The sequence below is a fragment of the Phycodurus eques genome, chromosome 7, assembly GCF_024500275.1.
Source record: "Phycodurus eques isolate BA_2022a chromosome 7, UOR_Pequ_1.1, whole genome shotgun sequence".
NCBI lineage: Eukaryota > Metazoa > Chordata > Actinopteri > Syngnathiformes > Syngnathidae > Phycodurus > Phycodurus eques.
Window position 1 is genome coordinate 13,437,421 of NC_084531.1, and position 15,412 is coordinate 13,452,832.

Here is a 15,412-nt window from a genome sequence, read left to right on the forward strand (position 1 = left end):
ACCGGTCAACACGAAACTGGGTGGACTTGTCTATCATAACAGGATGCACAATAACGTTTCAAGGACCTCTGCCTGAAACTAAACAGTAAGTCTGACATTTTGGTTTGAAGCAGCCATTTTGGAGACAAATTCCATGAAAGAAGCCTGGAAAGTAGGAAAAAGATTACCCCCAACACCAGTTTCACCAACTGACACAGAATTTAATGGGCATTGCTATCATAACTGAACACATGAAAACATCTCAGGGACCTGGGTCTGAAATTGAACAGGAAGTCTGCCACTTTGGTTTGAAGTGAATTGCAGGGCTCGAACTTTGACGACGAGGGAATTTCCCAAAACGAGCCGCAATTGAAAGCAGATATCGTAGACAGATGGGTGATGCCAAATTGTGAAGCCATCTTTTGTGAGCATCAAATTTTCATGATCATTACGAGGACTCGTCATGAAAAAAGGGGATGCAAGGGCCCCTTAGTCACTGTTTGCACCTTTAATTATTATTTTGGTGGTTCTTTTCAACGGGCTACTCATTTTACATATGGTTAATAGCTATTCTGATGGTCAGTGAAAGGAAAAAAAACTAAATGATGTATTGAAATGATGTATAAAATAAGGCAAAGATATGTTGGGCTACTTCAGTTATTGAAGCAATGAGCACCATTCATACGGAAGGGGGCATAAACGGCTACAAAACAAAAAAGGTGCAGTGAAAGAGGGGCATTATCTATGGCACATTCTCTGTGTTATTTTTATTGGGGTGAATGAAGCACAATCGCTTTTGGGAAACAAAAATAAATCTCAATTTGTATATTTTTGTTGAAGATGGAGCCGATAGCTAGACTGCGAGCTCTCTCTGGCTTATGAAGAAAGAATTTCACCCAGACAGACCTCACAGCACCCTTGACACGCACAAAAAACAAAACAAAAAAAACCCAATACGAACAGCAGAGATTTTACAATGATAAAGCAGAGCAGCTAGTGGCTATCCATGTGCACAACCTACGGCACGTGGACCATATACGGTTCATGAGAGCATTTGATCTGGGCTCTAACTCTAAAACAAATAATAATCATGTTTTCATAAAATTAGGCCCTCATAGGAAGAAAAGTGTTGAAAGGGATAGCTATTCCTTTGGACACAAGATTGTGCATACATAGCACGTAATTAAGAATTCTTTACCATCCGGTGAAGGTGCGGTCAGCAGGAGTGACGCCTCGGGAGCAGCCAGGGGTCAACTGTGTAGCTCGAGGTCAGTTCGACAGCAGCGACATAATAATATGCACACAGACGTCCCCCACCCCCCAGCCCTGCGCCCTCTCCGCTGCAGTCATGACTTGTACTGGTTTATCTGCTAATATATGGGCAGTCTTTGGTTTGCAAATGCTATTTTGAGTGCTATTTGATTATATTATTGTAAAGTGAGCATAGTACTTACTGATTTGACATTGACATTGTGGATACTAGCTCAACCCAACAGATGGATACACAGCTTTATTGTACCTTCTGTTATCTAATGGAAGAGCATTGAATTGTTCTGCCTTCCACTATACATCGCTTGCAAAGATAGATGAAAAAAGTAAAAGATAATAAGACAAATGAAGTGAAATTGGACAATTTCTTGTGGCACCCCTGATGATGACGGCCTCTTCTGAAAGTCAGATCTCCTAACCTTTATACCACATTTCCTGAAACTGTGGAAAACATCATTGGGCCTAGGCGAGATGAATAGCTGCTCCCTTTCGAACATCGGAAAAGAAAGCACTGTTTCAATTGAATTTGACTTCCCGGCGACTATTGCTGTCGCATGTCTCTAGTGTAAAATTCTCGAGTGTCTCGAAAAACGGTCGGTGGCCTGTTGCTTCAAATAGTGCTGCTGTGAAGGATTATAGACAACATAGCTCCTTTCCTTTCGTAAAGGTTGGTCAGGAGGTTAAAGGTTACATCGAGGCACCTTTCCTGACCATTTTAACAATTCGAACAACCTTTCCTCCAAGTATTTCTGGGTCATCTCACTCAGCTCGGACCAGAAAGGAACGTTCCAAAGCAAAATCCAGAATCCAAACAGGCCCAGAATCTATCCGTCTGTCTATACAGTAACCCCCCCCCCCCCCCCCCCCCCTCCATCGTTGGGGTTAGGTGCCATTTGCAATCTTTCTCTCGGTCTAATATCATTCTACAGCAGGGGCGATTCTAGCTGCTGAGCTACTGGCCAGGCAAGATACATTGGACATACATTTTGCTCATTTTAACACAGTTTCATTCCCACATTTATGAAAGAGAAGCACAAGACTTCTTTGGAAAATCTGTGACTAAAAAGTAGAATCTGGTAAAGGTCATTTAAATGTTGAGTCACGGCAAAAGAGAAAGGCACTGGATTTTTAAAACAAATATATTGTAACTGTACTAATTTCTGGGGGAACTGTTGATACAGCGGCACCTCTACATACACATTAACAATGTGCCTTGTTTTCTGGAGCAAACAACAACCCTATAGTGAGTACTAAAGATACCAAAAAATGCACCTTGGACTTTCTTTTTGAGACTTTTATATGAAATTCAATGCAATGTACATGTAAAACACATGAACAGAAATCCATTTTTGTGAATACTTTGAAAAATAGTAAACAAATGTTAAGGGTGCTACTCAATTTAAGGCTGCTTGACCACCCCCCAAAATAGGCCAGAAACGTCTTTTTTCTTTTTTTCTTTTTCAGAATGGTGGAATAGTTTTGCGAAATTGTACAATGTCAAAACGTGGTAGTCTATCACTAACCTACAATAACTCAGTAGCAAAGTCGTAATTACAGTAAATATTGAAATGATATATATACACTGTAGATCTTATTTAGCTAAAGGATGTCTATTTGTCGCTAAAAAAAAATAATAAAAAAATAATAAAATAATTGGCACACTTCCAAACAAGCCATTGGCCTTCAAAGCAGCCGCTGACTTTATTTTTGTGTGATCTTCCCTCGTCATCATAATCTTATTACAAACTGCTGAATAATACAACGACCACAGTGGGCGCTATCTCAGTTTGATTAAAAAAGGAAAAAAAAAAACAGGATGTAATTTAATCCCCGTTTGGTATTTACCTGCGAATTCCGCGTATTGATCAAATGCTATTATAATGGCGTTATTAAAGCGACACAGCCGCCGGGTGACTCCGTTCCACTGGCAGCCGTAATCCAGGCGAGGCGTGGGTAGAATCCAGTCCGGGTGTTCCGAGCGCCAGCTCCCCTCCACTGAACTCCAACCCCCGCGCGCTCTATCAGCATCTCATTCCTGTCTCAATATGTCTCAAGATGGCGGCCAATGCAGGATCGATGTTTCAATATTGGAAGCGCTTTGACTTACAACAACTACAGGTCAGTGGACGCTCACTTTCGGCTCGCTCGGGTCGCGGAAGCCTCGCGCTTCTCTCCCCGGTGGCTTTAATGTGTGTTTTTGTTCCGCCGCCGCCTGGTTCACGGAAGGGGGGTAGAGAGCCCGGAGAGCTCCCCCTCGCATTGATGAAAGTGGCTCCTCTCGCTGATCAGAAATTGATCCTCTTTGTTCAATTCCACATCGATCGGACCATTGCGACCGGGTACCGGCGGGGACGACGCCGTCGGGATGCGGGGAAATAACAAAGCCCCCCCCCCCCCCCCCCCATCTCACTAACCCCCCCTCCCCCAGGCCACCACTACCGACCGACGTCGGTTAGTACGGGGAAGCTTTTTCGCCTTCGCCACCTTTTTATATCGCGTGTTGTTCAACTTTTAGTAGCCGTAGTTAGCCCGACGGCTTAGCCGCGAGGTGGCTACCTCGGCCGGGAGGGGGTGGAGGGGGTGGGTAAACACCAAGTGGCACTCGTTACACGGTGGCGCTGTGCGGGCACCCGACGTGGCCGCTACACACAACAACTCACCTCTTCTTACGTGGTATTTGTAAGCTAATGAGCAAGTTTACTTGACGTGTTAGCGAGCTCTTCGGCTAGCGGCTTGGGGGCAGTTTGACGCCAAGTGGTGGTTAGGTCGACTGTTATTTTATTTTAACGACCATGAACACACTTTTTCTTTTTGACAAACTTAATTCAAATAATGCTACAAACGCTTACAAATGCTTACAAACGTAATTCAAAGAATGCTTTCCCATACACGAGGGGGAGCGTGACCGTGTTGCTTTTTCTGTCTTTATACCATGAACTCCTGAAATCGTGCGTGCGCCTCTAATCCCGACGTGCTCGTGCCAGCGGAATCGGGGCCGAATATTGGGCCCAGTGTGCGCGTGTGAACGGCGGCCTGTGTGTATATGCGAGCCGGTTTGACCTATCACAAGACACCGAGACAATGGCACTGTTGTGCGTGTGTATGTGAGTGTGTGCCCCCCTCCCCCTTCTTGTGGCATTTAACATGAACGTGCCCATGCTGGACTTCAACTTGATGACTATTAGAAGTAGCCCACTCGGGTCATTAACATAAGATGGCGTTATCTAGGCTAAACACTTGTTTTCCCTCAAATTTGCTCCGGATCAAAACTTTAATTTGGGTCACGACGAACGCGTAGACAAAAGGACAGTGAACAAGTCTTCCCGGCGGCCTTTGTGTTGCACTTATGCCACATCATCAAGGCTCCACTTCTCCTATTTATTTGATCCTACCCCTGCCCCCTTGTTCATGCATTATGTAAAAAAATGTGCCTCGTTATCTGTCTCCCTCCCCCTTCCTGTTCGCCATCCAGTCTCTCCCTGCCACCCTCCCCTCCTCCATTTTTATTTTTTCCTCCCCTCTCTCCTCTCTGGCCCTTCACCCCGCTCTCACCCATTTCTCCCTGTTTGAACTGCTGTGTGAATTTGTGCGGGATCAGTCCTTTTTTTCCCCCCCTCATCCCCCTCCCTTCGTCGATGAACTGCCAGCATGGACAGTGAAGGCAGCGCCAACAGCCAGGACATGAAAAATGCATCGCATAAGTTTGTGATAAGGCCCTGGGTAATTATGGCAAAGGCCCCTATCACAAGCGATTAGTCAGGACAGTGAATCTGAGCGTGTGCAAAAAGGCTGGCGCTTGGCAGGCCTGTCTGCGGGATAGGAATCAGTCAGAGCTGGTGTGTGTGTGCAGAACTCCTCAGAACATTCACTGTCTATTATTGATGACATCTTATTTACTCGCACTCCCACCAAGAGGCTTTCTCTTGCGGGCTCCAAAAAAGCCCGCAAGAGAAAGTCCACATTCGGCTGCATTTTTCTGCACATTGTAGAGGATACTGGCAACTGGGAAATATCCCACCTATGCCTGGGAAAAATGCAAAGGAATTTTGCTAGAAGTCCTTCTTGCAAACTCAATATCCTTTAACCTAACTGTGATGAGGATATCTGACGTCACACCCAAAAAATATCAATTACTGGTGGACCTCGGTTTACAAAAGTTGTATTAAGCAGAATAATCATGTCAACTTTCCACAATTGATGTGATGATGATGTTCTCGAGGCCTGAGCACAGAGTTGTTTCTATGCTGGTAGTGATTTAACCTGAATTTGTACTTGGGTCGGAATGGCACTGTAGTCTATCACTGACCTATGATAACTCACTTGTTAAGTCGAAACTATAATATTTGAATGAGACTTTTAGGCCATAAATACAAAACAAAATGAAAAACAGTAAACCTTCTTGTGCTGTGTGGCCACGTAGTCTCATGTCACTGTGCAAACTAGTTAACCTCAAAAGTGGTATGTCAGGACTATCGTAAACCAAGGACCTCCTGTATACTACATTCCAGGAAGCTGGGAAGTTGGAAATCTTCCCACCTATGACCAGAGAAAGTCCATGCAGCTGGAAGTCCGACTCGCATGCTCGATGCACCCAAACCATATAATTTTGTCTTAACAATAGCCAGCTCGCTTAACATAAAATGCAAAATGCCATAGACCGACTAACTTATATTAGCATAACTGTAACAGTAATTTTAAATGTTGTACTTTAACACACAAGGAGCAGCAACACATACAAGCAGAGCATACAACGGTAATCACAGGCATATATTCTCTCTGCTCTGTGGAAACTATTACTGGAGCTCAGTTAGGGACCTTCTTTGCCTCTTCTTCTTTCTCTTATTTACGCTGCATATCGTTCAGTAGACCTTTGGGCTGCCCGCCAAGTTGCAACGTTGAACTGCACTGAAGACATGCAACTCTAAATTCGGGCTTGCTCAGGCACGCTCGGCTCCCGTCATGCTGTTTTGTCATTAGATTGTTTATATGGCCTAGAAGCGTTTTTTCATTCAAATATTTACTGTAATTATGAATGTACTACTTTGTCAACATAGGTTAGTGATCGCTTAGCATTCTGACATAATGTACAGATTTGGGTTATGTCACATAGGTTAGTGATGATATTTTGGCGTTTTTCAGTTTGAGAACAAATTCATCTTATGCTGCCACCATACAAATGGGACTCCATCGTAAAGCGAGGACCCCCTGTACAGTATTTATCTCACATAATTGTTAGAATTCTTAATCGAGTCAACTTTCATTTCCGTTGCTACTAGATTACAGTTCTCACATCCTCGACGTCACTGTAACCTCTCTATGAAAAAATGTGGGTGGACAAGGCAAAGTTTGTTGTCAACATATTTAGTGGTTTTCAACATAATTGACTGTAATGTACCGCTAAAGGACATGCCTATTAAGGCCAACTGCACATTTGTTGTTTACTTTTAACTAGAACGCTTTGAGGTCGGACCTCAGAACTTCCAAGTGGGATGTTCGCAACTTCCCAAGACTCCGGAATGCATCGCTGTCCAATCAAAAACCTCGTCTGTCTGCTTTATGATGATTCTGACTTTTTGACATGAAATTCACTTGCATGTTCTATTAAAAGCGTGTAGTTTAACAAAAAATTTAAACATGTTTTAGAACATCACATTTTTCTGTTCTTCAAGGGCCTTACTGCCACTTTAAACTGCGTTTATTTTGAAGACTATAATCTATCACTGTTAATTTGTTGTAAGTAAAAAGAAAACAAACAAAAAAACAATTGAGGAGAACCTTGGTTTTGAGTCGATCACAAACAAATGTGTATTTTAACTGGTCTCATCTATACACAAAGTTCAAAGTCGGGGGGGGGGGGGGGAGTCTCGCCATCGATTTATGAAGTATGCTCATTTTATAGTAAAAGATCGACATTCAAGCTCAAGATCAATGTCATTACAAGCTAAGATGAACATAATTATAGGACAGTCCTCAATCACACAGAGACTTTCAAAACAACTCCATTTAAAAATAAAAAAATGTAAACGCTGCGATTGGCTGGCCACCAGTTCAGGGTGTACCCCGCCTCCTGCCTGAAGATAGCTGGGATAGGCTCCAGCAGTCCCGCGACCCTTATGAGGATAAGCGGCTCGGAAAATGGATGGATGGAAAATTTAAACGTACATATGAAAACACAAGATACATAATTAAAAACAAACGTACACATGAAAACATAAAATTCACGTTTCTGTTGCTAATGCCATCTAGAAACACTTGGTAGTTATGTGTTTTTATGAAATTCTTAAATGTGACTTAAGAGGTTATGATTGGAATGGTGCAACATTACTATTATTGTAATAATGGTGTATCTATGTATGTCTGTATTTTATGTATGTGTATTATTGAGCGTGCTTCATATGTGCAGTTTCATCCTCACGGAAGTCTTTGCAGCCCGTTTCGTCTTAACGCACAGTTTTGGTGTGCATTGTTCTTTTGATGATGAAAATCCAACCCAACCGAGATGTCAGCCGCTTTAAGGCATCACAGTCTATTCCTCAGGCTCCAGCTGCTGATGTTCATTAAAATCTTACTTGATCACCCCCCTCCCCGTGAGGAACCAGCTAGGTGGTTGTTACAGGACAAAGTGTGCTTTGAAACAGCGTCATGAGCTGTTGTCTTTTCTGTGTGCAGTATTTTTTCTCCTGGTTTGACTTTACCCCCTTCCTTTATGCCCTCGGTCCCTCCACCACTTGAAACACAAATGGGAGCAACAGCGATGCTTTGAGCAAGTCTTGCATACTTGCAAAATGGATCGGTGATTCAGAGATGACGGTAGGACGACTGTGAATTACAGATAGAGGAGGTTTTAACAACTAATCCCTGTCCACCACATTACAGAGTGGAGTTTCTTTAGAGAAGCTCATCAGTCTTCTCTCCTATTGTTGTTTTTTTTACCCCCACCTTCTTGTTTATTTGACCCAGTCACGCAGTTTTCTGGGAACATTGTGTCATTACTTGGGAGCAATGGGAGATTGTGCTTCATTATTGGCAAGCCCTAATAAGATATGAGGTGTCAGTATGCTTCAGATTTTTCTGCGTAGCCTTGGAAAATTGGAAACAGAACTTTAGTTGTGTGCGATTTATTAGGTCTAATGGCATTCATCTCTCCTATCCAGTCTGGAACTTTGTTACCTCCATAGACATCTGTTTATTATAGCAGGATTAGGCAAACCTTACTTATTCGTTTGTGGGGGTTTGTGCCGAAGAAGAAGCATTTACCATACGTTTTAGTGCGCAGCTACTTCTATTAACATTGCAAGACCAGGAGATTTTCCTCAATTTATCTTGGAAGGCCATGATAATTAAGTGATCGCTAAGATTTTTTTCAATTGTGCGGAACCGATTGATTAATATGGGTCGATTAAGCTTGTCTGTCCTGAAGCTCGTGACGCAGTTAGCTAGCTATGATATGTTGAGCTATATCCACTTAGACTTTTTTCTTCTGTGGCAAAAGTCCTGTGAGCAGTACAATATTGAAACAGGAGTTTAGAAAGAAGTTTTCCTATCCTTTTAAGAAATAATAATTTGTCAGTGGTAGACAGTAAAGGAAATTATGGTATGATAACTGAGAGCAAAAATATTGCACTTTCACGGTATTACGGTATTGTAATTAAAGCTCCAAAATGTATTATTTTTAAATGTTTGGGTAAATATCTTTTTGAACACGCTCCGTAGATGCATTCCTAAACATAAAAAGACAATAAACAATTGAATTTTTGTAAATAAAATCAAAATGAATACAACAGTAAAAGTACTTATTTCTCAGAAAATCAGTAGCTACTTCTCCGCTCTTATCCCCTTTGCGAAGTAACAGAGCGGAAACCAACAGATGTTAGTCATGCTAGTTATCTGGTTATCTGCCTCGGTAGCAATTCTATTGTATTTATTTCACCATTTGTTGACGCAGTAACCCTTAGCTGGTCGCAAACCTTCATTTCGAGACAGCATTATATTAATATTGTAATGTTAGTGAGAATTCTTCAAACAGTGATGGGTGGCGCTCCCATAAATGTATTGGAAGTATTGCTTCCTATACCAGCCACTCTTTATAAGCGCAACATAACATCGTGAGACCAGGGCATTTTCCTCAATCAATCTTAGTAAAAACTAAGGATGGCCGTGATAAACAATTAAGTAATTTTTAAGGTTTTTTTAATTGTGCGGAACCGATTGATTAATGTGGGTTGATTAATCTTGTCTGCCCGGAAGCTGGTGACACAGTTTAACTAGCTATGAGAAGTTGAGCGACATTCATTTAAGCTTATTTTTTCTATGCACAATTCCTCCTGGAAGTACATGATTGAAACGGGAGTTCGGAATTAGGGCTGCAATGATTTATCAAATAATTTGATCAAATCGATTACAAAAAAAGTAAAAGCAAAATCTCTGCCTTGAAGCATTGCAGGGATCATTTTTCCATTACTACTTTCCGTTACTGCAGTCACAAGCATCGCTCCGTGTAGAAATAGATTGGTGCGATGGTGGCGAGCCAGGGGGAAAGATTCCGTAAAAGACACAGAATGGCCAACGTTTGGGATCATTTTACACTTAATAAGGACGATAAAGTGCAACGTGTACCACAACAGCACGTCTATGATGGCCAACTCACCATAATGTATGGATGTTAGCTATTTTAATATAGCCTACCATCGCTAGTTAGAATCCGTTGTAATGCCCTCGCAGGGGGTCAATGATAGACACAGCTGTTGCTGCACTTTTAATTACTTTATTGAACAAAGGTAAGAAAACAAACACGTAATAAGCACATTCATACACGAGCTGCTGATGTCTACAACTCTCGCCGAGTCACTCAACAAGTCAGCCAGCCAACTCTAGACTCTCATCCGTTGATGCCCACTCCATTCACCAGGCCATTCCCCACCGTTTAAAGCCATACACACTCAAAGTCACAGTAAAACGTGAGGATAACGACCCCACACATTATTTTGTTTAGTAATGCTGAATAATTTTTTATCGCTGATAATCTGTAGAATTAAATTCCCAAAATATGATTGCTGCAGCCCAATTCGGAACATTCAGAGATTGTCCCCCCCCCCACCCCCTTTAAAAAAAAATTACATTTCAATGGTTGAAAGTCAAGGAAATTTAGTAATATTGTGTGCCCACCCCAAGTAAAAGCTAGACTTATGTAGTAGGTGGGTATGATTCAAGGTTTACAATCAATTGTTCGGCCTTGGAGTTCTCGTCTGTTTTCTCTATTTGTGGGCACCTTTGTACTAACTTTGCTAAAAAGTGATCTGGAGTTCATTCTTATTCTCCAGCTTGCGTCGGGTAAATTTAGTCAAGGCTTCGGTAAGATGATCTCAGTGCGGCGGTCGGCGGCAACCCAAGTGGTTTAAATCTCTCAACGACCGGCCTGCTGTTGTTGTTGTCTGCAGGACTTTTAGTGTTAATTTATGAGTTGGTTGTCTGAAGGCACTGGTCAGGATATTTTTACCCCTACTGTTGCTGCACAGGCTGGGGGAGCATTGAAGGTGTGTGTGTGTCCGTGTGCGTGTGTGTTGGGGGTGGGGGGGGCATCACGTCATGGTTTTACTGTAGCCAAGCAGCCCTCTGCCCAGTGACAAAACCTGGCATTGGGACTGAGCTCGCACTGTGTGCTTGGTGGGTGTTGGCGACTTAGCATGAGTCAGAGAGTAGGGCGAGTGCATGGCAGGTTTTTGGTGTCTGTCACTCGGTTTACTTTGGTTTGACTCTTTCAGAGCTTTTACTGTACATTCCCGAGAGGAACGAGAGACTGACAAGACTTATCCTCATATCTCGGTGGAAGTCGTGACGTCACCTTGGACTCTTTCTTTCCCTGCTCCTTCGTTTCAACTTACTGCTACAGAGTGGAGTGTCAGCTATGCCCAGTTTAAGCCAATTTAACAAAAAAAAAAACTTGAGTCATAATCTAATAGTGCCGTCAAGCACATTTTGTACTGCACTATGGAAATGTTGACCAGCGCCGTTTGAGTACTGATAAAAACAGCTTGGTGCAGAAGTGTAGAAACAGATGGACTTGACTGTGCTTAAAGTGAGCAACAATGTTAATGAAAAAATCTTTAGGTGTTGTAGTTTTGTCTTTTGAGGTGTATATTCCCCAAATGTCTGAAATTTTAAAATGGTTCATATTCTGGTGTAAGTTCATGTGCAATAAGCTAATATCTGTTGGGACGTTGTGCATGACAAAGGTTCAAATGCCGAATGTTTGTGCTACTTTAGCAGCATATTTCTCCCCAAAAACTTTTAGCTGTGTGCAATTCATTTGTTCGTATTTTTCAGTGTCTTGTTTTTGTGTCATTCTTTTTACAGTTATGGCAGTTTGAACTTGTACGTTTTTTGCAATGTTGCAGTATATTTTTCTTTTAAATCTTTTAGGTTGTTCATGACAGTTGTTCGTTTGGATTAAATTTCTTAGTTCTGTGCAACTGTGGTGTGCTGATATCTTGTGTGAATGTTTGTGCGATTTGTGCGGTATATTTTCCTTAAATCCTTTTAGATTGTTCATTATCATCAGTCTTGTAGTTTTGTGTGACTTTGTACATTGGGCGTGCTGCCGGCTCAGACTTTTGTGTGATGTTAGCGGTATATTTTTGTGCATGACGGTTTTTGGGATAAGTGTTGTAGTTTTGTGCAACTTTTTTTGTGGTATGCTGATATCTTGTGTGATATATGCCAACATCTCTTATGACATCATGTATGACGAGGTTTTACATACACTCTCATTCACTGAAGCACACAGCACTCACCAGGCCAGGCCCTGCCTTTTAAAGTTATACACACTCAAAGTCACAGATACTAGCGCGTAAGAATGTGAGAATGGCAACTCCGAGTGGGTAATAACACCTGACCCTCACATGCATATTTTGTATTGGTATTGTTGTTTTATAATTCAAAATGAGTTTTTATCTGATTAATCAATAGCATAATCGTTAGAAAGATACATTCTAAAAATATTCGATACCCGCAGCCCTACTTTTGAGGCATATTTGTCCATTTGCTGCTAAATTTTAATCGTAGGCCTGCGTTATCTCATTGTTTACTGTAACAAGAGGTTCCCTTTCAAGCGTCGGGCATCATTTCCAGACCCTCTAGGAGTTGCTCATGTCCAGCATCATCGAGTTTCACCGGCTCTCATGACAGAATCGGGGATTATTCTGCTGCTATTTCAATAGAGACGTCATAGCCTTTACTAACCAGGCACAACTTTTTGAGCTCACTGCGGAAGCCAGTGGATGTTTGTTTGAGCTGCACATCAAAGGGGAGGTTTGTCACAAAATCGAGGCGATGGGACACTTCTTGGTTGTTAAAGAGGTTCCAGTTTTAATCAAAAAGACTTATTTAGTTATAAAATATAAGTTGTGAAGTTCCTCTGTTTATGTCCCTGCTAACCTTGTTGAGTTCATTTGGAAGAGCATTGCTATAATATTTTTTAGGTGGGGAAAATGCATGTTTCCTTCATACTCAGGCCACCAGCAGTGGTGTTCCTGGTCTTTTCTTCATTTTTACATTCATGTGCCGCCTCCCCTGAGCTGTCTCGCCTTCATCAACGCAATCTAATTCAAAATGTCTGCTCTTTATTTATGATAAGTCCACATCTACATGCAAGTTTAACTTTTTAGTGTGGGATGCCCAATCTCTGAATTTGTAGCACTGTGTGAGAGGGCTGTAAAAACATTTTGACATTAGACCGACTGACTTTTTTATGAGAGTGAGTGGACGTTATTATCTCGATTAGTAGATATTTTTTGTCTTTTCCTCTGTGAAAGATTAAATTTGACATTGTTTAAAGCCCAGGAAAACAAAGAACAGCTTTGTGGTGCTTTTTATTTGGGGGGGGGGGGGGGGTCCAAAGTGATAATTGGCAAAGTAGTCGTCATTTTGCGTTCTGTCATAAAAGCTGCATTTTGTTTTGAAAGGAAAAGTAACACAACAATACTTTGTTTTCCATTTTCTCAAGTCCTTTGTGCTCTCCACGTGCAGTGCTTCAGGAATATGAGGTGAAAATAACCTTGTAGAAATGTCAGCTTTGCTCAGTCGTCTGAAAGGAGCATTGGTAATTTTAAGGTTTAACCTGTTTTATTCTTTGTGAAGTTGCACATTTCTGGCAAAGCGAGCCTGTATGACCTTTTTGAAGTTACAAAAAAAAATGAAAAATGTTAACATGGAAATATAAACAGAAGCAATGGACCAGAAAACGAAATGGGGTCACTTTTCCACAAATTACCACATTGTGATCATTTAGACCAACTGTGGGCAGTCACACTTCAGGGGCCAATGCTAAAGTTTGCCTGAGCGCTTGGCTGAGTTTGGATGTAAAGTGTTGCTCCGTTTGGTGTCCTCCTGCATAAACCTAGTGTGATCTGTTTCTGCTGCAAAAAACCCATGGTCTTCAGTGATTGAACTGCATGCCCGTTCTTATTTTAACTAGGCTTTACACGATCAGGATTTTTGGGGCCGATCAGCGAGTTTAAAAAAACGATAACCGGTCATCGATCCGATCGCATGATAGAGGAATGTGTCTATTTATATGACCTGTTTGTTTACTATATATACTTGTGTACCTAATTGCTCAGAAAATTCTATTTATAATAAATAATGTATCTTTGTTCCTCTATTTATGCCAGTGAGGAATAGTGACAGACAGAACAAATGTCTTTATGTCTCAAAAGTGTTCTGTCAATTGACTGACTGTTGTTGTACTAGAGCGGCTCCAACTACCGGAGACAAATTCCTTGTTGTGTTTTTTTTGGACATACTTGGCAAATAAAGATGATTCTGATTCAGATTCTGATTCTGATGAATGGTCTTCTATTAGATGGCAGGAAGCAAATACAGTAATTAATGTATCCCATTTTTGCGACATTTTTGTTTGTTGGGGTGCTGTGAGGTTTTTCAATTGTAAAATATGTTCTTTGGCTCCATTAGGTTGGAAATCACTGCTTTAGTCAGATAGTGTATTCTAATCAGTCAGGTCAAACCAACATTACAACATGACAGAAATAATGGGCGCTAACTTACTGTTATTAAATTACTTTATTTTTAATTAAATTACTTCACCCACACCGAAACTATAGAGCATGATTCGACAGAACGACAGCATGTTTATGTCCAACCCTTCGTGATAGCAGTAGCTTGCTAGGCTACATAAAGTTTTGTGTTGTCTGTTCCACACTGCCGACATGTTTTTTTTTTTTTTTTTTTTTTTAAATGGCTTTATTGGCCGTCAGATATTTATAGCTCTACGTCAAAAGAGATGCGACAAGGCTAAAAATAAACTAGCTTTTGGATTCAAATATACTGTGCACGATGGCGACGCGGAGTAAATGTCTTAATTTGCGGATTGGATCGGCAAATTATGACATTAAAACCAATCAGACCATCACCATAAAATGCTAATTATCGGCCGATAAAATCGGTGTAAAGTCTAATTTTAACTTTGTTGTTTATCACACTGTTATCTTGCAGTCTGGGCTAAATAAGGCGGGAGATTCCCTATATGCAGTACTGATCACATATCAGCCCATGCCCTTGGTATCACTGTCCAGTTAGATCATTGACAGTCAGTATTGAATTCTAATAGGCCTATTGGTGTGTCCTAATGGTCCTCATATTGAATTATGATATTGGCAAAGGCTGATGGCCTCAGGATTGAATTATGATATTGGTGCGCTGCAGGCTAATGGTTCTGGGTATTGAATTATGATATTGGCACACTTTGATGGTACAGGGATTGAATTATGATATGGTTGCTATCTGCTAAAAGCTCACTCGGTGTAGTTTTCAATGTCAATCACGGCCTCAATGGCTAGATCCATCGCCGGCCTCCAGGCTCGAGCAATCATTCACATCAGAAGCGAGCAGCCTTCAACCTTTAGCCTCACGTCTCCGTCCAATTTCTGCCCCCCCCCCCCCTTTTTTTTTTTTTTTTGCCTTGTCACTTTACCCATGTGGGATTTGCTTACTTGTGCATGAACGGTTTCTTTAAACAATGCAGAAACAAGCAAATTAACATGAAATTACGTGTAAAATCTCCTTTTCTGATTTGGGATAAACACTCCATATCATGATGATTAACTGAATTGAAAATCAGGCTGCTGGGAATTAGTCTTATTAACTCGCT

At 41.4% G+C, this 15,412-nt stretch overlaps 1 protein-coding gene across 3 annotated transcripts in view; it reads left to right on the forward strand.

Annotated features, from left to right (window-relative positions):
- Positions 1–3,276: 3,276 nt before the first annotated feature.
- cux1b (cut-like homeobox 1b) overlaps positions 3,277–15,412 on the forward strand; it is a 121,262-nt gene continuing 109,126 nt past the window's right edge. For all 3 annotated transcript variants that reach the window (XM_061682726.1, XM_061682723.1, XM_061682724.1), the window contains exon 1: positions 3,277–3,366. In XM_061682726.1, the coding sequence (XP_061538710.1) occupies positions 3,304–3,366 (63 nt within the window). In that variant the 5' untranslated portion in view covers positions 3,277–3,303. The remainder of the gene's footprint in view (positions 3,367–15,412) is intronic.